Source organism: Peromyscus maniculatus, chromosome 21 (assembly GCF_049852395.1).
Source record: "Peromyscus maniculatus bairdii isolate BWxNUB_F1_BW_parent chromosome 21, HU_Pman_BW_mat_3.1, whole genome shotgun sequence".
Taxonomy (NCBI): Eukaryota; Metazoa; Chordata; class Mammalia; order Rodentia; family Cricetidae; genus Peromyscus; species Peromyscus maniculatus.
Window position 1 is genome coordinate 52031474 of NC_134872.1, and position 20656 is coordinate 52052129.

Genomic DNA, 20656 nt, shown 5'->3' on the forward strand with positions numbered 1-20656 from the left:
GGGGGGTGTCTGAGGCAGGGGCAGGCTTTTCTTCAGTGCATTGGTGAGGCCTTGGGCAGCTAGGCTACAGGTGTCAGAGTGAGCAGAAGCCCACGAGATTTTTTTTTTTAATTTTTTTTTTTATGGGTTGGAGAGATGGCTCAGAGGTTAAGAGCACTGGCTGTTCTTCCAGAGGTCCTGAGTTCAATTCCCAGCAACCACATGGTGGCTCACAGCCATCTGTAATGAGATCTGGCACACGGGCAGATGGAGGCTTCGCCCGAGGGTTGAGTGTTCTGTAAGATTTCTGTTTAGGAATTAGAGATGGGAACATCCAAATGTCCCTCACCATCTGTCTAACTCTCAATTCTACAGGATCAATGTGTAGAATTGAGATCTATATATATATCACCACTTCTCCCAACCGCCATTTCCAGTAGGGAATGACTCCTCCCATTCTTTCACCAGGTTGGGAATAATGCCCTACAGTTTCCCTTATGTGGGAGGGGCAGGAGCAAGTAAAACAAAGATAGGACCATCCTGTTTGTTTGTTTTTTCTATATTTTCCTGTCCTGTACACCTATGAAAAGTTTAATTTATAAATTAGATGTAATAAGAGTTTAACAACAACTGATAATGAAATAAAACCTTTCTTTGAGACAATGTCTATATGATCCAGTAGAGACTCGAACTCACAATCTCCTACATCAGTCTCCCAAGCGCTGCAATGACGCCTGGAAAAATACAAGAAGCCTAATGTATAATAATAAAAATAATATATGTGGGTCGGGGAGTGGTGGTGTGTTTGATCCCAGAACTCAGGAGGCAGAGACAGGCAGGTGTCTGTGAGTTCAGGCCAGCCAGGGCTCCTTAGTAAGATCCTGTCTAGATCTCAGCTTTATATAATGTGGAATCACCTGAGAGACAGACCCCATGTACGCCTCTGGGGAATTCTCTTGATTGGGTTAAATGAATGGGAATCCCCACCCACCGTGGCTGGTACCGTTCCTGGGGTGAGGAACCTGGACTATGTAAGGAGACAGTGAGCTGTGCCTAGGATTCATTGCTCCCTGCCTCGTGACTGCAAATGCTACGTGACATTGACGGACTGTCAACTTGAACTGCAATCTGATTCTTTTCAGAGTATGTTTTCTCTTTTATTTATTTGTTAGCCGTGAGTGCTCTTTTTGAGTTTTTTTTTTTTTTTTGAGATTTTAATCATTTTTATTTTATGTGTCTGAGTGTTTGCTTGACTGTCTGTGCATCACATGTACAGTACCCACAGAAGCCAGGATAAGGGATCCGAGCCCCACTGGAGTTACAGGTGCTTGTGAGTTGCCATGTGGGTGCTGGGAAGACAGCTCAGATCCCCCAGAAGAGCAGCCAGTGCTCTTAACTGCTGAGCCATCTCTCCAGCCCACAGAGTGTTGTTTTGTTTTGTTGTTGTTGTTGTTGTTGTTTAACACAAAACAGGAAAAGTAACCAAAACAATATGTAAAGAGGGAGAGGAGAAAAAGGAAAAATTCGAAAAGTAAGTATCTTTCTCTTTTTCTCTTCCTCTTCCTCACTGGCTGACTGAACTGTCTTTAATCTTGGATGCTGTCACAGCCTGATAGTTGGGGAGTCGGTCTGATGACTGGGGTGGCACCAGGGGACTCTCAGGAGGTTTGCACGTGGAATATTCACACACTGGATGAAGGAATGGCTCCCATCACGGCAGGATGGTAAAAGATTTCACTATGTTCTAGAGAGCAGGTCACACTTTTAAAAAGTCAATTGTCACTTCTAGAATTTTCCCAGCTAATATTTCCTGACCCTAACTGGCCATAGATAACAAAAACTATGAAAAGGGAATCTGGAAAGCCAAACTATTGATAAAGGGGAACTATTCTAGGTACATCTTCCTCCCTATCCCCCGCCCCCGAATTAACCAGGGTTCAGAGAGCAGTAAGATGCATTCCATTTCTGCTTAAAAGTCTTTTTTGTATTTATTTTTATTTTCATGTGTGTGCATGTGTGTGTGAGCGCACGCACTTGCTGACAGAGACTAGAAAAGGTCATTGGATCCCTTGGAGCTCAGGCATTTGTGAGAAACCTGACATGGGAGCTGGGATCCAAAACCCAGTCCTCTGCAAGAACAGCCACTGCCTCTTAACTGCTGGGCATCACTCAAGCCCCAGTTTCTATACTCTTGTTGTGACTTTAAAACCGTATCAAGACATAAGCATATGGCTATCACTCAAGGGCACCCCTTTGTAGTATTGGCGGAGCTTATAAACTCACACGTTGTTCCAACAGATGAACACAATGGATGCTCTCACTTTTTCTCTCAAGACATCCTTACATGGCCTAAGGATGAACTGCTGTCCCTCAGTTCTACTCCACCACACTCTATCAGGGGTCCAGATGAAAGCTGTCGGTACCGTGTGTGTGTGTGTGTGTGTGTGTGTGTGTGTGTGTGTGTGTGTGTGTAACTGTCAATATAAGCGCTGTAATTAATGTCACCAAAAGCATTTTCATTTAAGTCAGGGGCTGGAGAGATGATGGCTCCATAGTTAAGAGCACTTGCTGCTCTTGCCCATGACCAAGGTTTGGCCCTCAGCACCCACATAGTAACTCACAACTGTGTGCAACTCCAGTTCCAGGGGATCTAATGCCCTCTTCTGGCCTCTGCAGACACTGCACCACTTGGTGCATAGACAGACAGGCAAAACACACATTCATCACATCAAAAAAGAACGAGTAAGCCAGGCTGTGCTGGCACATGCCTTTAATCCGGCACTCAGGAGGCAGAGGCAGACGGATCTCTAAGTTTGAGGCCAACCTGGTCTACAGACTGAGTTCCAGGACAGACAGGGCTACACAGAAAAACCCTGTCTCAAAAACAAAAACAGAGAGAGAGTCTAAGAGTACTGGAGGTGATAAACTATAGTCTCCACTTTAAAAAAAAAACCTCACAACAGCACAGCCATTTTGCAATGCCCCCCGCCCTGCGTTCCAAGTGCAGATCATCATCTAGCCCGTGAGCACTTACCTGATTGTGATCATTTTTCTTTCCTTGCCAGGTTGGTAGAATCTTTTCATTTTCATGATGTCTTTCGGAGTCTGGAATTGTGCAGAGTTGATGAAGAAGAGGGGCTGAGGGATTTTTGAGTGGAGCTCCTCACTCACTGGATACATCCATGGATCGAGAGCAACCCCGCACCTGCAGACATTGTTGGCAGTGATGGAGAATGATGAGTTACGGGCCGGCCAGCAGGGATGATCATATCACAGACTTACTACAAGGATCTCAAAGGTGCAACAATGGACTCTGGGACACTGCTGGCCTGGTAATGCTTGATTACTTCTTTTTGGAGTCATTACATAAAGAAGGCTATTTCCTTAAAAGTTTTCCATGTTCATTTTTGTCACAAGGTTTTCAAAATACATTTAAGTCAGTTGAAATTTCTTCAAAACTGAAAAATTGCAATTTTGCCTTATTTCTTCTGTGCTTCAAACATTGTTCTTCTTAGTTTTTTTTTTGTGCGTGTGTGTGTGTGTGTGTGTGTGTGTGTGTGTGTGTGTGTGTATACATTGGGGGGTATGTACCAATTTCCAGAGAAGCCAGCAGATGGCGCCAGATCTCTCGGAGCTGGAGTTAAGGTGGTTGTGAACTGCCTGAAGTGCTGGGAAATGCATAAGAGTGCACGCTCCTCCCTGCTGATCAATCTCTCCAGCCCATCTCCAAAGTCTTGGGTGCTTCACAGTATGTCTATTACACCTATTTCATGGTAACAAGATACCCCAGACACACAGGACTGTATTTAGGGGGTAAAACACATGAGGCATACCTTGTGAAAATATAACTTTGGGGGCTGGAAGGATGTCTCCATGGTTAAGAGTCTTTACTGTCCTTTCAGAGGAACATGCTAGATGGCTCACAACTACCTGTAACTCTAGCTCCAGGGGGTCTGACACCTCCAGCCTCCTTGGGTGCTTGCACTCACATGTATGCACACACACACACACACACACACACACACACACACACACACACATGCACACGTGCACACATACACACAGAGATACACATACAAATAAATAAAAATAATAAAAATAAATCTAAAAAATTTAGAATCAAATTTTCTTTTTCCCACTAAGTTTGATCCTGTTCCCTGGTGTTTTTGGAAATCCACCGATCTTCTGAGGAGATGACAGTAGAGAATACCCTTATATGAGGGGAAAATGTCTCCAAAGGTCCAGCCCATTTGATGATAGAGAGTTGGTTCTATGTGTGTCTAGGATAAGTCATTAAAGAAAGAAAATGTTTCTGAATGTTAGAAAACCGAGCTTTTGTCTGACTTTGGCCCAAATAACTGTGATTTTAGATCTAGCTTCAATTTAAAGACAAAAGAAAAGAAAAGCTGATGATAAAATTCAAAACCCAGTGTCTTAGGGAAGTCTATAAAAATGGCAGCAATGTTATCACAAGCATGCCACATAAAGACATAAAGATAAGTTTCCAAGTGAACACATGGGACCCTTTAGAGATAAATAAGGACAATGGGTGAGGGATAAGGGTGAGGAAACTGTTTTCAAAACTAGCTGACCAAGTAGCAGGTTTCTTTATGGCTGCTCTGCATACTTCGTCCGGGCTGACCCTCCCCCACTCCTCTCCATCTCCATTCGCACATCCTCGCTTAAAGCCGTCATATCACGTGTTCTCTTACGTTCCCCCACCCTCCCACACAGCCTCTATTCTCACTGCTCGTGAAACCCCTTCTCATTTCCCGGCCTCTACACACAATCATCCAATGAAGCTACGATCCACAGATGAGGGAGGCAGTAATACACAAAGAACCAAAAACAACTAGACAACAAGAAAGAACCCAACTTAACAACAGCAAAAGAAGAAGAAGAATGGGCCAAAGTGCGCAAAACAAACGGCTAATAAGTATTTTTAAAAGTGCTCAACCTCCATAGCCTTTAGGGAAGTGCAGATTAAAGCATCTTGGAGAGACCATCTCATTCATGCCAGTGAGAATCAGCAAATGTCAACAAGGGTGTGGGGAGAGAGGCAGCCTTGTTGACTGTTGGTAGAAGCATGAACTGCTGCAGGTACACTGGAAATCAATGTGGAGGCTTCTCTGAAAGCTAAACATCCAGCTACCATGTGACCCAGTGCACTGTTCAGGTGTACGTCCAAAGGACTCCATACCCTACCTACTACAGAGATGACCCAGGGTACTGTTCAGGTACACACCCAAAGGACTCCATACCCTACTACAGAGGTGACCCAGGGCACTGTTCAGGTGTATGTCCAAAGGACTCCATACCCTATCTACTATATAGGTGACCCAGGGTACTGTTCAGGTACACACACAAAGGGCTCCATACCCTACTCCAGAGGTGCCTATATACTGCTGCTCTATTACAAGGGCAAGGGGAAGGTTTTAGGAGCAAGACAAATAAATGGTCTCTGCCGAGGAAAATGTAGCACCTCAATGAAGCCAAGAACAATAGTAAAGCTTGAGCTGGAGAGCTAGCTCTGTGGTTTAGAGCAACTGTTTCTCTGGCCCAAGACCCAGGTTCAATTCCCAGCACCCACATGGCAGCTCACAACTAACCCTAATTATAGTTCCAGGCACCTGATGCCCTCTTCTGAGCTCTTTCAGCACAAAGTGTGCACATGGTGCACACACACACACACACACACACACACACACACACACACACACACACACAGGCAGAGCACCCATACACGTAAAATGAAACAAAGAAATGTAAAATATAATTAGACTTACAAACCCCGAAGATCCCTTAATCACTAGAATTTCAGAAAAACAGTTCCCTGTCCTGTGTGTCACCCTGCCCTCTATTCCAGTCATTTTTGGTTGCCTTGCTTTGTCTCTTACTTGAATCTCTGGTCTTCACTAAGGGTGTGAATAACTGTTGCTCCTCCAAAAGAGTGTCCAATCACCGCTATTTTATCCACATCGATAGCACCCTGGGTAGACAAAGCAGGACAGTGAGTCAGCAACGCACCCAGCATTAGAAGAGTACATTAAAGAATCTGTCCGTCATACAATCGTTATTCACTTCAGGTCTGGTTAAGTGCCTTGAGGACATAACATAGAACACACACACACACACACACACACAGAGAGAGAGAGAGAGAGAGAGAGAGAGAGAGAGAGAGAGAGAGAGAGAGACAGAGAGACAGAGAGACAAAGAGGGAGAGACAGACAAACAGACATTCAGAGGTAAACTTACCAGTTTTTATCATCCACACTGAAACAGCCCCTCTGCTGATTTCCACCCCACCTCATCCATGTTTATTAGTTTATTCATTCTAACAATATTTATTGAATATCTCCCATGTCCCACACTGTAGTCTCACTTTAGTGAGCTCACAGTTTATCATGGGAGAAAGTGATAGAAACTTTCGATCCGATACCACGCCACACAGCATCTGGGGCCCCGGGACCCAGGAGCACACTTGGCAGGACAATAGCCAACCCGGACTCTGCAAAGGCCTTGGAGTCCACAGGAGCCTCTCAGAGCAGGTGACGTCTGACTTGAGTGTTGAAGATTAGACAGGAGTTAGTAAAAAGGAAGTGTTTGTCTCAGGCCGAGGGGACATGTACAGAGGCATGGAGACAGAAGGAGGTGGTGTCCGGAGCTGTCGCAGGCCATGATGCAAATACAGAGAATGGCGATTGATAATTCAGATGTCAACCCACCAGATGAATAATTCTCTGATGGAGGAACCCACTCAAGCAAGACTTACAGGGCCACAGACTCTGGAAACTGGCTGCTTCTGTCTGTAAATTCACATGTGCAAAAACAGCTGTAGAATCTCCTTGTTACTGTGCATTTTCATGTAATGTGTATATGTAATCTCATGATTACATCTCAGTCTTGTGGGCACTTATATCTGTGGACTGTCTAAAGATGACTCCTCATTAAGCTATATAATTTTGATAAATAGAAAATATACTAGGATATGCTTCATAATTAGATCTACTGTTCCATGAGGACTGTAAGACACTTAGGCCCTGTTCTTTATCATTAGCTCAGACTGAAATAAAGAAAACAGCAATTTCTTCTCAGTTCTATGACAAGCTACATACAATTGGCTGATTTGGGGCCTGAGAGCAAATTCAAACTAAACTGAATACCTCATAAGATAAACCTCCACAGAAAATACACAAGGACAAATTCCCAGGTGTGCTGTGGATACGTTCTGTATGCTGTGAATGTGTTGCTCTGATTGGTTGGTAAATAAAATGCTGATTGGCTAGTAGCCAGGCAGGAAGTATAGGTGGGACAAGCAGAGAAGAGAATTCTGGAAACAGGAAGGTTGAGTCAGGAGTCGCCAGCCAGACACAGAGGAAGCGAGATGTAAAAGTGCCGGTAAGCCACAAGCCACGTGGCAACTTATAGATTAACAGAAATGGGTTAATTTAAGATATAAGAACAGTTAGCAAGAAGCCTGCCACGGCCATACAGTTTATAAGTAATATAAGTCTCTCTGTGTGTTTACTTGAGTCCAAACGGCTGGCGGCAGTGCCGCAGGAGCTGAACAGAACCAGGAAAACTTTAGCTACACAGATGTCTTATTGCAGAACCAAGGTCAGCCACGAAGCAACTTTGGTGCCAGTTTCCCCACTAAAAGTCTGGCTAACCACTCAGACCAATGACTAACGCCCTACACAAACTACTCAAGCATTAACTCTCTGCATGATCTTCTAACCTCAGATTCTTACTACAAGACTCAAGGGTCAATTAACTAACTGTCCATTGTTTAGGTCCAGATATATCTAATTCATCAATTAACCAAGTCCTGAGAGAAATAGTTTTATGTCCAACTAACTGTGGGAAAAGTTACACAATTAGCCAGAGCTACAGAGGATGCTCTGGCCTCACAGCCTTGAATAAAGAGTTACAAGTTCCCTTCCTCATGATCTGGAGTTACAAGCAGGGTTAAAAAAACAACATATTTTTAGGTTTGGGACACTTTCAATGCCACTGCCCGGAAAGTGCCAAACACCATGTCTCTGCCTATGTGTTGCCATGGTAAATGGCTCTGCTCCCTATCGTCGGCTCAAGGAATGTATTATGACCCTCAAATGCAGCTTTTTATTGCTTTTCATTGGGATGCTATATAAGGGGAGGCAGAACAAAGAAAGGAAGTAGAAGAACTTGAGAGAAACATCTGTGAGTTTCTATTCCCTCAGATAAATAAGAATTATTCCTAGTCCCCCCTATTCTGAAGGCATTCAATCTGCAACTCCAGAGCTGTTCTGGGGGCTGGTCTCTCAGGCTGCAGTAAGGTGGCTTGTTGATAGCCAACTCTTGATTGTATCTAGAGAAGAGCCCATCATCTTAACCTCAAACTAAACTGCTTCTAGTTCCTTCTACACCCGGCCCTCCAACCTACACTTCATACCATTCACACTTGCACCCCCCCCCCCAAAAAAAAAACGCCATTCAAAACATTTGGCCAACTCTTCAAGATCAAGCTTAAAATGATGCCATCACTACCCAACAAATTATACCTCCCTTGGAAGTAGGAAGTTGAGCCACATGTAACTACTGTTTTCAGTTCAAAGTGGCAGTTTTATTTACAATTTAACCTGATGTAGGTTTCACTGCTGCTTGCATTGTGTGCATTGTGTGTGTGGGGGGGGGGCGTGCACACATGCACATTCTGGTCTAGTTTTATTTCTATTGCTGTGGTATACCTGGGAGGTAGGGAAAGGGCAACTTAGATGAGGAAGGGTCTATTTTAGCTCACAATTCTATTTTTATAGTCCATGATGGCATGGAAGTCGATGTCAGGAATTTAAAACAGCTAGTCAATAACCAAGTGCAGAGAGAAATGAATGCATTCATGGTTTCTCACTTGCTAGCTTACTTGTTTACTCGTGCTCAGCTACATTCTCTACTCTTACACAGTTCAGGACTTCCTACCTAGGGATTAGTGCTGCCCACAGTGGACTTCCCACATCAATGAACTTAATTAAGACAATCCCCTACAAACATACCCATAGACCAACCCAGTGTAGACCATCCCCAATTGAGTCTCCCTTTCTAGGTGATTCTAGACTGGGTCAAGTTGACAATCCTAGCCATCCATCACAAAGTTTCTTATCATCTACCTTGCAATGTAGCAGAAAAACAGCCAACAAAGAACAATACAAAACACAGTCCAAGGAAGAAAGAGCTCTGGTAAATGCTCACCTTCAGCTGATTCAAATCAAAGTCTGTACCTAGTACATTCTCTTTTGGGCTTCCATGTTCAATGTCAAGCATTGCATTGAGAGCCTGGGAACATTCTTTTGCTCTTTGCCGCACCTAATAAAATAATTAGAAGGAAATGATACATAAAATATTCTAACACCTTAACATTTGTGTAGGGTTGTCTGTGGGAGAATGGTTAGTTACACACTGCAAACACCTCAGTGAAAAACAATAGGGATACAAGTTAGCACTGTAATCGGGGTGTCAGCTGCAGCTGGACTCAGCTCACCTCTTCCTTCCCTGATATGTGACTTGTTCAGATTTCTATTTTTGTATACTAATAGTGGGGGCATATGAACAAAGTCCACCCATCTCAGAGGGGATGCCAAGAGAACAAAAAACGATTCCACCGAGTCCCAAGCCTAGCGTGGTGAACTGCTAAGTGTATCAGGGTCGCTTGCATGGGCGTGAGTGGTGACTCACAAAAGCTCCATCCCTCCAGCAGTAGAGCAGTCAGCTGCTCCCTGCCTGTGCAGCCTCGGGGAGGGACCTTGTGAGTCCTTGCAGCTTTCTGAGCTTCCTGGAAAGGAAGATTCCATAGTGCCGTAGCCTACTTCAATGAAATGTTGTGTGGGTCTAAATATCCTGCCGCATCTAACACACCCAAGATAAAGAAGCAGCCGGTATACTTTATCTCAAGTAATTATTCCAGTGACCATGAGAGACAGATATCGTTAATCACTATTTTGTAACACATCAAAGCTCAAGATTTACTGGCCAGGATCGTTCCACTGCCAAGTCATGGAGCTAACATTCACAGACAGGCAGATTGTAAGGCTTGTACATTTCTCTAGGGTGGGGGTGGGGAGGTAATGGACAGGGTTTCATTATGTAGCTCTGGATGACCCGGAACTCAGTATGTAGACCAAGATGATCTCAAACTCACAGAGGTCTGCCTGCTTCTGCCTCCCAAGGTCTGGGAAAGGCCTGTATATTTAGACTACTGGATGCAACCTATGCAGCCTCTCTGAAACCTTTTTAATAATACATCTAGTCATCTTTAAAAAAAAAAATCCGTTTTGAGATTCCCAAACCAGACACTTTAACAGAGAGAACTCTGAGTGGCACTGTCATTTCCCAGAGTAATTTTGTCTGTTTTTCTGTGAAACAGACATTTTAATAGAAAGGTTTTTCTCCACTTGGAGAGCCTTCTGACAGACCTTTGGGTAAGTGGGAGAGCTAGCAGCGAACATTAACAGATGTCGTCATTTTCTTTGTGCTCTGAAGGCCACGGCCTCTTCCCTCACTGAACTGTACCTGCTCTTTCCGGACTCTCTCCGCCTCCTCTTGGTTTACGGTTCTAAGGTAAAGCCAAGACCTGTTTTCCATTTTTGCAGCCGCCTGGTCCTCAAAATAGTAAGTTGCTGATGCAGATTTGTCTCTACAACACACACAGATTTAATTACGCTCCATTCATCCGACCGCCTTCCTCAATTGTTCCATTTTCCTCTCCGCTGTTGACTTCTCTTTCCTCTTCTGCTCTACTTTTTCCCTCCACAAGTAAAAGAGGACTCCAAGGGAGTGCTCAGAAAAGGATCTACCTGTCCACTGTCTAGGGACATGCAAATAACCCCTCCATTATCACAATCCTAGAAGACACCATTGGGACCATGTTGAAAATCCGTTCTCATGAGCTAGGGACACAGCTCAGTGGTAAAGTGCTTGCCTAATCCGCACAATGTCCTGTTTCCAATCCCCTGTACTACAAAAATAACACAAAACTCTCTGAAATCCAATTCCACCTAATAGATTTAGGTATTTCAGGTAAAATGATTTTGGGTAAATTACCGGTAGTGCCTCTATTTCAATCTTGTGTGACATGAATAAAACAACCATCACATAGGATTGTTACAAATTCTAAAGAACTGAGATAGTGTCTGAAACATGGCAGTTTAGTCCATGGCAGACTTTTATTGCTCTCAGGACATGAACTGTCTTAGAGATCTTGAAAATGTAGTTCATTCTCTTTTTCTTTTCATCATGTAAAATTCCACCCATGGTTTTCATAAGCTTAGGGAACAGTTATAGGTAGAGTTAAGAACAATAACATAGTTTATTTTGTTTCTGAATTTGACATACACGGGAACATACCTGTGCTCTACAGTAGCAACTATGAACCCATAAGATGCCAGGCCAATGCCAATAGCAGAATAGATTGTTCTGGAAGACAAAAAGAGGGAAGCAATTACCAACCACAATTACAAAACCAAGTCCACTGAGAAAACAAGGAACATGGAGCCTGATACACCCTGCATCGGCACTTTGGGCAGCTCTGGTCCTCAAAGGGCTTACCCCTTAGGAGGCATGTGGCAGTGTCTGGAGGTGTTTTATTTCCTCTGGCGTCTGGTGAGCAGAGGCACACTGCTAAGCAACCTACAGTACACAGGGTAAGGCCTCCAAAGCAAGCAATTGCGTGGTCTAAACTGTCAAGAATGCTGAGTTAATGAAACTCAGAGTTAATGTCACAATGATTCCAAATAATGACTTTTAGAGTTGATGCAGGACCATCTCTACAACAGGTTTAATTATTCTCTTTCATCCCTCACCTGACTGACTGTCTTCTTCAGCTCCAACCTTTACTCAACTTTCCTCTTATCTGTTGACTTCCCTTTCCTCTTTGGGAATGCTCAGAAAAGTATCTGATTGTCCATTGTCTAGTGACACGCCAAGACACCTCCTTTATCAAAGGCAAATGTGGGGGCCATATCCAAAAGCCGTTCTCATGAGCCAGGGACACAGCTCTGTGGTAAAGTGATCTGAACTAAATTTAAGATTTAATTTTTTTTATTTATGTGTATAATGTATAGGTGCATGTATGTGCAGTTGCGTGTGAAGGCCAGAAGAGGGCACTGTGTCCCTTGGAGCTGCAGTCAGAGGTAGTTGAGAGCTACCCGACATGGGCCCTGGGCTATGAGCTTGGGTTCTCTGTGAACGCAATAAGTGCTTTTATAACCACTGAGCCATCTCCACAGCTCCAGAAACGTTTGACAAGGTAATGCACACAGGGAGGCAGTACCCAGGAGGTAGGTCAGGTTCCGTCACTTGCTAACTGCCGGTCCTGCTTTGGGCCCTTGAGTCTTCTCAGTTGGGGGTCTTTACCTGTGAAAGGCGGTCACCACTAAGGTCAAGTGAGCACAAGTATCTTCAGCGCCTTGACCCTATATAAAGCAGTGTAACTATTCAACACACGCTTAGTGTTCTGGGAATGGTCAAACTGCGAGCAGGGGGTAAATAACTGTGGACGGTCACATTCCCACTCTTCTGTATCGCCATTTTCTAAGCTCTCTGTCTCACTTCATGTGTTCCATAGTCAATGACCGTGGAAATACAAAAGGGGTGTCTAGGAACCGTGTTTGCTACTGCTGAAGGCACGGGAAGGGATGTGATCCACTGGGCAGACTCGAAGACCTGCCTGCTGCAGTCAGAGTCGCCGCTTCCAGCTTCGTAGGGAAGACATCCGCGCTCGGCTGTAGCAGCCACTGATGGTGTGAAAGCTGAGTGCCCGGGGCTCTGCTGCGAGGTAGCTGTTTTAGAGATGGCTGCCTACGTTTGATTCTCGAATTCCCAGTTGCCGATCACAACTGCAGCAGAAATCCAATAATTTTCTGAACCATGAATCCAGTGCTGAAGAGAGATACCCAACTTTCCACCAGCCCCACAGCCAGTTCTTAGGGAACCCCAAGTGTCCAACATGCGCCAACATTACATTCTGAAATCTGATTTTTTATTTTTAAGAAATAGATCTAGTCGGTGATGGCTTAGAACTAAAACTATCAGGGGTTGGAGATTTAGCTCAGTGGTAGAGCGCTTGCCTAGCAAGTGCAAGGCCCTGGGTTCGGTCCTCAGCTCCAGGGGGGAAAAAAAACTGTCTTCTCTCCCAAGCATTACCTGAACGCTCCAAGACCATGAGAAAAGACAATGAGTGGATATTTTTCGCCAGTCCTCAGAGGTGAATTCCAGCTTGCAGGGGTTGTCCTTGAACCTAGACAATAATGGAGGTAAATCAATGTTTCCTCTGGCTTAAATGCTGCTAGCTAATTAATTTACGTCTTCCGGCACAAAATCCCCAATCCATGGAGTCTTAGCTATGATTTTATAAATTTGTATATTCACTTTAAAAGCCAGATACTAAATACTCACCAACCAGGGACTTCAATGTGCCTTTCCCCATAAGTGCATCAATTACTAGTCGGTCCTCACTGCCACTGACCTCACAGGGAGAGCTTGTCCTACTTACAGGCATATTCTAGAAGGACACTACTTGTTTCTACTTTGAGGCTTTGAGATATCATTGAACATTTCATTTAAAACTAACCATCCAGGAAACCATTATGCTGACAGCCAGGACCTGAGCACCAGACTCTCCTCTCGTGAAGATCACAGTCCAGCAAAAGACGGAGAGACGGGGAATTCACACACCAAAGGGAGCTGGGGAATTCACACACCAAAGGGAGCCTTTCATGAGACTGCCACTGACTAGTTGGGCATGCTTCTCAGCTTCAGATTACTCTTCCACAAAATGGTAGGGGTCATTGTGATCTTAGACAGTTTTAATGAGACTGATATCTAATGAGGTTTTATATATAAAGCACCCATTTTTATATATAAAGTACCATAAAAAGCTTAAAACTGGAAAATGTGAGCTCCCTTCCTTCACATCTTAGTTGTTTTCATCATTATTGTTATGGTCATTTGAACATCATTTTCTTATCATAAACAAACATTTGGTCAGGAAAAGACTGAATGTGATAGTTGTTGTGGACGTGGCTTATAAATTACTCCACACTGCAATAGTGTTTTCTTTCTTCCTTTCTTTCTTTCTTTCTTTCTTTCTTTCTTTCTTTCTTTCTTTCTTTCTTTCTTTCTTTCTTTCTTTCTTTCTTTCTTTCTCTCTCTCTCTCTTTTTCTTTCTTTCTTTTTTTTCTTTCTTTTTTGGTTTTTCGAGACAGGGTTTCTCTGTGTAGCTTTGCACCTTTCCTGGATCTTGCTCTGTAGACCAGGCTGGCCTCAAACTCAAAAAGATCCGCCTGCCTCTGCCTCCCAAGTGCTGGGATTAAAGGCGTGTGCCACCACCGCCCAGCTGCAATAGTATTTTCTAGTTTAGAGTATTTTCCTACTTTAAAGCAATTCCTATGAAAACCTAAAGATAAAGAAAATTCCCAAAGCTGAAAATTTTGAAGGTGTAATTAATACAGGCTCAATTTTTCCTGATCTAACAAATGTTAGGAATGGAAAGTCTCCCTTTGTATATCGCAGACATATTAAATGATGACTGTCTCAGACTGTAGGAGAGAAATGAGTCCTTTGGGGGTGGTGATGGCCATGAACTGAGGTCTCTTGTGATAAGTGAGAGGTCAGCTGGGCTTGGTTTCTATTTTTCTGTTTTCTTCTGACACAAAATGTGCAGGCAATGGTCCCACCAGACAGTCTGCTACTCTGACCACATTGTGGCTTCTACCACAGGATGTAAGAGGGAAATTGAGGCTCAGGTATAAGATGTTAAGGCAAATATAACATCCCCATCCCACCCCATCCCATTCCATCGCATCCAAATCGGAATTTGTAAAATGATAAAGAGCCCTCGCTTCTCTCAGTGTTGCCCAAACCTTTTAGGAAGTCCCGTCTTTCTAGCTCGGGAGATCATTCAGCTGTTAAAGTGTCTGCCTTGCATGTGGTGGTATAAAAATACCAGGCAGACACATGTAATCCCGGTGCTGTGGAGGCTGAGATGAAGGGTCCCTGGGGCTTGCCTATGAGCCAGTCTGGCCTAACTGGTGAGCCCCAGACTACTGGGAGAGCCTGTCCCAAAGGGGGTGAACTGCATTTCTGAGAAATAACACTTCGGGTTGTCCTCCGGCCTTCATATGAATGCACACTTGTGTGCATAAGAACACACACACACACACACACACAGTTTTAAAAAAAAGAAGAGAAATCCCATCCTTACCATTTTAGGAGGAAATCAACCTTAGTCTTACTACTTGTAACTTTTGTTTCTTGTATACATATTACACACACACACACAATATATATATATATATATATATATATATATATATATATATATATACATATGCATGTAACTTCAGAACAGGACCAATAGAAATCTTACCATATAACAGGCTCAAAATGTTGCCTACAAAACGGGGTGTTCCAAGAAATTTACTAAGGCCGAAAAAATATTCTTTGTTTGGGATCCAAACAGTGTCAAGGCGATCTTGATCTTGAGCTGGGTAATACAATCTCAAGAAGACGCTCTGTTGGGAGAAGAAATGAACATGCTCTCCATCACACACAGTCCAAGTGCAGTGCTTTGAATATTTTATTCCCAGGGCCCAAATCCCTGTCTTTCCTAAAGACATCTAGGGAAGTGCTGAGTGCCTATAGATAACCAAAGGAGAGAAGAAGATAGAATAACTATCTTTGAATAGAAGGGAAATCTGAGAAAACATAAGATTCATTAGCAAATTAATCAGGAGACAGCGAACAGCTGAAGAACGACACAGTAACAAAAGGCGTGGCCACGGGGGTGGCCAATGACTCATTCTCGGGTGACTGCGGGATCAAGTTAGCACACATGCTAGTGAGCAAGGCCAAGGCCAGGATTGAAGGTTAAGGCAAAGTAAGGCATTACCTCAGCAGCATAACCGAACATCACGTCTGTACAACCGACGGGGTAGGATCCATTTCCTTTGGGGATATTACTGTGGCCTGAGCTGGCAGCAGACATCGCCGCTTGTATCTTATGGAACCATGCTGAAAAACAGGTTCGTGTGACTTGATGTGAACACATGGCAGTAACCCAGTCCACTTCAGACTTGACTGTGCTAGGAGTTCCAGGGCAATAGTTGCTGGCAGTGTGTGTGTGTGTGTGTGTGTGTGTGTGTGTGTGTGTGTGTGTGTATTCATTTGTACATGTGAATGTAGAGGTCTACGTCAGCTGTCTTCTTCAAGTGTTCTCCGCCTCGTTTTTTTGGAGACAGAAACCTCACTGAACCTGGAGCTAGCTCATTGATGGAATAGGGTGACAGGTCAATGAGCTCCATGGATTCAGCTGTTTCTCCCTCCCCAACACTGGGGGTTGTAGACGTATGCCCAGATTTCACATGGGTGCTGATCTTCATACTTGTGTGACATGCACATTACTAACTCATTTCCCCAACACCCTCCCATTTCTCACCCTTCCCAGGGGCCTGCTTTGTACAAACCATATGGGGCTTTGGGGAATAAAAAGATGGAGATAGACATGCATCTTCTGATTAGTGTTTATACTCTGTGTGTGTGTGTGTGTGTGTGTGTGTGTGTGTGTGTGTGTGTGTGTGTGTGTGTGTTGAGACAGGGCTTCTACATGTATCTCTGACTGTCCTGGATCTTACTCTGTAGACCAAGCTGACCTCAAGCTCACAGAGATCCCCTTGCCTCTGCCTCCCCAGTGCTGAGATTAAAGGCATGCGCCACTATTGCCCAGCATGCTTACACTTCTTGTACATCTGGACCTGACATTGTTCCATAGTAATATCAAAGCCAGTGGCCCAGGATGAAACTAAATGACTGTCTCCCAATTTCTTCTTCTCACTCTACAACTGCCCAGCCCCACCCTGAACCTCAGAATTCTCTATCTTATGAGTTCCAGGCCAGAATCCTGCGAGTCAAACAAACCTTTTCACAACCTATGATTTGTTCTTTATTTGGAATTATCCCTGATCCCAGACACGACCATTTCCTCTTCAGAATCAAGACTTTGGTATGTGTGGAGTATTATGTGATGGTAAGAATGAGGACAGTGGCCCAGACTAGCTACCACTCAAGAGCTGGCCCCCACTAGTCTAAATACAGCCTCTGATGCACCAGACTCAATACAACTCTGTGGAAAGTAATAACCTGAAACACCACCAGTCTCTCCTGTCCTTCATTCAAACCCATCATAGATGTTCTTTGACCCACCCACTCTTGACTCTCCTTCCCATCTCTGAAGCCTGAACTCTTCCATATACCTGCAGCTGCCCTCCTTTCTAAACCTCATCAAATCCAGGCGTTCCTTTTAGATGTTGGGTCCATGGGCTGGAGAGATGGCTTGGGAGGTGGGGAGGGTTAAGGGCACTGGCTGCTCTTCCGGAGGTCCTAAGTTCAATTCCCAGCACCCACATGGTGGCTCACAACCATCTATAGATAGGGTCTGATGACCTCTTCTGGCATGCACGTATATATGCAGAACACTCATACATCAACTAAAATAAAAACCAGATGTTGGGTCCAAATAATGATAAATCCCTACCTACACTTTTCTTGATATGCTGAGCCTGCCCCCAACATTCACTTGACTGAAGTGTGGAGCTGATTCCTGTGCTGCACAGACTCTGTGTTTTGCACTGTACAGACTCTGCCAAACACCCAGGGCTATGTGGAGTGTGGCACCCTCCTTGTTATCATGTAGCATTGCTCAGCAAGGCTCTGAGTCTTGGCAATAATCTTATTCACACGCTCCACTGATGACTCATGTGTGAAGCACCAGCCAGTGATGGAGGCTTTTGCACAGAGGCCTCCTACACCAAGCTGATCCTCAGGCCAGCATCATGGGTATCACCCAGAGTTTAGAAATGCAGATCCCAGTCCTCACTCCAATTTAACTGAATCAGAAGATTCCAAGTAGGCTGACTCGAGGTGAAGAGCTGCTGTGTCCTGGTCCACACTGATGAAGTAACGATAGGAGGCAGTTTTCAAGAAAAACATAGAGTGAAGCCCAGTACTGAATCCAAGTGGTCCTCTTTCACACACCAAGCCATGGTGCTCTGGCCTAAGCAATTTAAGTCCTCTCTCTGATCCCCATTGGTAAAGGCCTTAACCAGCTTCAGGACAGCTATGTGGATGAAGAATGTGGATGAAGAATGTGGATGAAATGAGTGTATTCATCATCTGCCTAATACTGACAGTTGCATGTAACCAGCAGTCAACTTCTTCCCTTCTCCAGAGCTGGTAACCTCCCACTACTCAAAGGATGGAGAGTCCTTAGAAGGGTCAGCAGATCTCCACTAGGGATTTCACTCTCCTTCAGGGCACATTCAAAAGTTGGGACAATTCCTCGAAGATTTTTTATTATTATCTCATTTTACCTCCTTATTGGTGAATATTCTGTGGCTTCTTTAGAATTACAGAAGGTTCTTCATCTCCCATGTCAAGTTATCTGTAGTCAGGCTTGGTCTAACTGGGAGACGACAAGTCTAGAGAGTAACAGGGTAGGAGACACCTTCTGCCTTTCCTTCTGTGATGAGCAGCCAGTGCGCTGCTGTGTCCCCACCCATAGGCAGCCATGGCGGGGCTAGACCAGCAGGGAGACCACTGGTTCCCACAGCTCAGTGAGGAGCCCCAGAGAACTCGTAGCTGCTTTGGAGACCCTGCCTAGCAGCAGAGCTCCACAGCCCAGAAGTGAGATCTTAATTCTACCGAAACCATGGGAACGTCTTCAAACAATCTGTGGTTCTCCAAAGCCTTCTCTGCTCTAGGAGCCTGCTCACCCAGACTCTAGGAGTCACAGGTACTACACTGGGTACAGAAAACGGTGTCTTACAGCTCGCACATCGCATGAGTCTGCATCTCATCTCTCCTTCTGTCTGAAATCATCGTAAGGAAGAAGAAGAAAGAGATGTCAGAACCACCTCATCTTGGATGCTCTAGATGGTGGCTCAGTTTATCTTTTCTCAATCCTCCACAACTTTACTTGAATAGGAACTTTGGACCTATAGTATGCTACTTGGTATATATTTTTGGTAGTCAAATATTCCTGAGTCTCGGCATGTATACATGGTAGGAAAATTGCATTCTCTTTTAGACTTTCATTGTCCTTCATCAGCACATGATGAGTCTCTAGCCCATACTTGAAGCCTTTCCGGGTAGGGCAGCACATGCCTATCACATCAGTGCTTGTGAAGAGAACAGGATAAATAATCCAAGGCCAGCATTTGCTGCATAGTGAGTTAGAGGTCAGCCTGGGCTACATAAAGCTGTCCCAAACAATCAAAAGAAGGGAGATGGTTTAATGTGTAAGAGAGTTTGCTACACAGGCATGAGTTTAAATTTGCAGCACAACATAAAAAATTAGGCATGGATGCTCGGACCTGAAACCCGAATCCTGTGGTCGGTGGAGACAGGAGTATCTCCAGGGCTTGCTGGCTTTCGGTTTAGTCTCAGGTTCAGTGTGGAACTGTCTCAAGAGAATAAGGTACAGAGATAGAACAGGACACTGGACATTTTCCTCTGGCTTCTGCCTGTGTATATAGGTGTGGACACTCACAGATACACTTATAACACATACACACACAAGTAAATCATAACCTGAATTAGCTGTATTTTCTATGTATTCCCTTGATAAGAAATTAGTCTATTAACTATAACTTAAAAAATATTCATGTAGCCACTTCTGAGCATCTAGAATGAGTATAGCATTGGGCTAACACAAATCCCAGGAAGATGAATAATTTAAATAACCCTGTCCTCAAGGAACAAATTTCCAGTGATGTTTAAAGATGAGAGGAGAGAAAACATGTCTTTAAATTCTCAGTGCACCAATAAGAGTGAATGACATAAAATGTACCCTGGATAATAATTTACCCATCATGTGACCTGTTTCCAATCTCTGAAACTGATACTTGGAAAAATTAACTACATTTCAAGTAGGTTACAGGTTCCCTGATGACAAGCTCCGCTCCTTAGTCACCGCTGTATCCAGAGAGCCCTCACTTCCTGGGAATTGTTGAGGGATGAATGGCCTCTGACATATTATTCAATTACCTGTGTAATTATCAATATAAGGCACAGTCCTTTTCCTATTGATCCATCCATTTCCCCAATTATGAAGTAGGGCAAAGTTTATCTCGATGCCACGGAGTTATGCAAGCCCTTTTGCAGATGCTATCAAAAGGAGTCACCCAACCAGCACGAACAACCAGATCCAAAGTGAGTACATGTATTCAGGTATAGGGATCTGTGGGTGTAGACAGTATGACATCATTCTGTAGCCACCTCCTGCTGTGTTCTCCACAGGACATAGATTGAGACACATGTGTGTCACAGTTTTCTTTAAGAAGAACAGGCATTCACGATGCTTCTGAAGCAATGTCCTGGCAAGGTAGGTCCTTCTTGGTGACATGAGGTGTACCTGTCCCACTCTAGCTACTTTTCCAAGTATGGTCTAAATCTTCCTCCTCCTTTATCCCTTCCTGAGCATGTCGAATCTCCCCTGGGGTTCCAGTATCTACTTGCCGCCACTTCTCCTCATACTAAGGTAGAAAGAGTCACATCCCTTCTGACCTCAAGAGTCCAGATTGTTATCTTCTCACATACCTCTCCACCTCCCCAGGACTAAGCTTGTTTGTCAAGACACAAGCAGGGTTGG

At 44.2% G+C, this 20656-nt stretch overlaps 1 protein-coding gene across 1 annotated transcript in view; it reads right to left on the reverse strand.

Moving 5' to 3' along the window:
• Positions 1-20656, reverse strand: part of Pla2g7 (phospholipase A2 group VII) — a 45618-nt gene that overhangs the window by 2644 nt on the left and 22318 nt on the right. The window contains exons 3-10 of the mRNA XM_076557826.1: positions 15902-16023; positions 15380-15524; positions 13156-13249; positions 11359-11427; positions 10525-10648; positions 9208-9321; positions 5877-5968; positions 3014-3184 (exon numbers count right to left, since the gene is read on the reverse strand). Of these exons, the coding sequence (XP_076413941.1) occupies positions 3014-3184; positions 5877-5968; positions 9208-9321; positions 10525-10648; positions 11359-11427; positions 13156-13249; positions 15380-15524; positions 15902-16023 (931 nt within the window). The remainder of the gene's footprint in view (positions 1-3013; positions 3185-5876; positions 5969-9207; positions 9322-10524; positions 10649-11358; positions 11428-13155; positions 13250-15379; positions 15525-15901; positions 16024-20656) is intronic.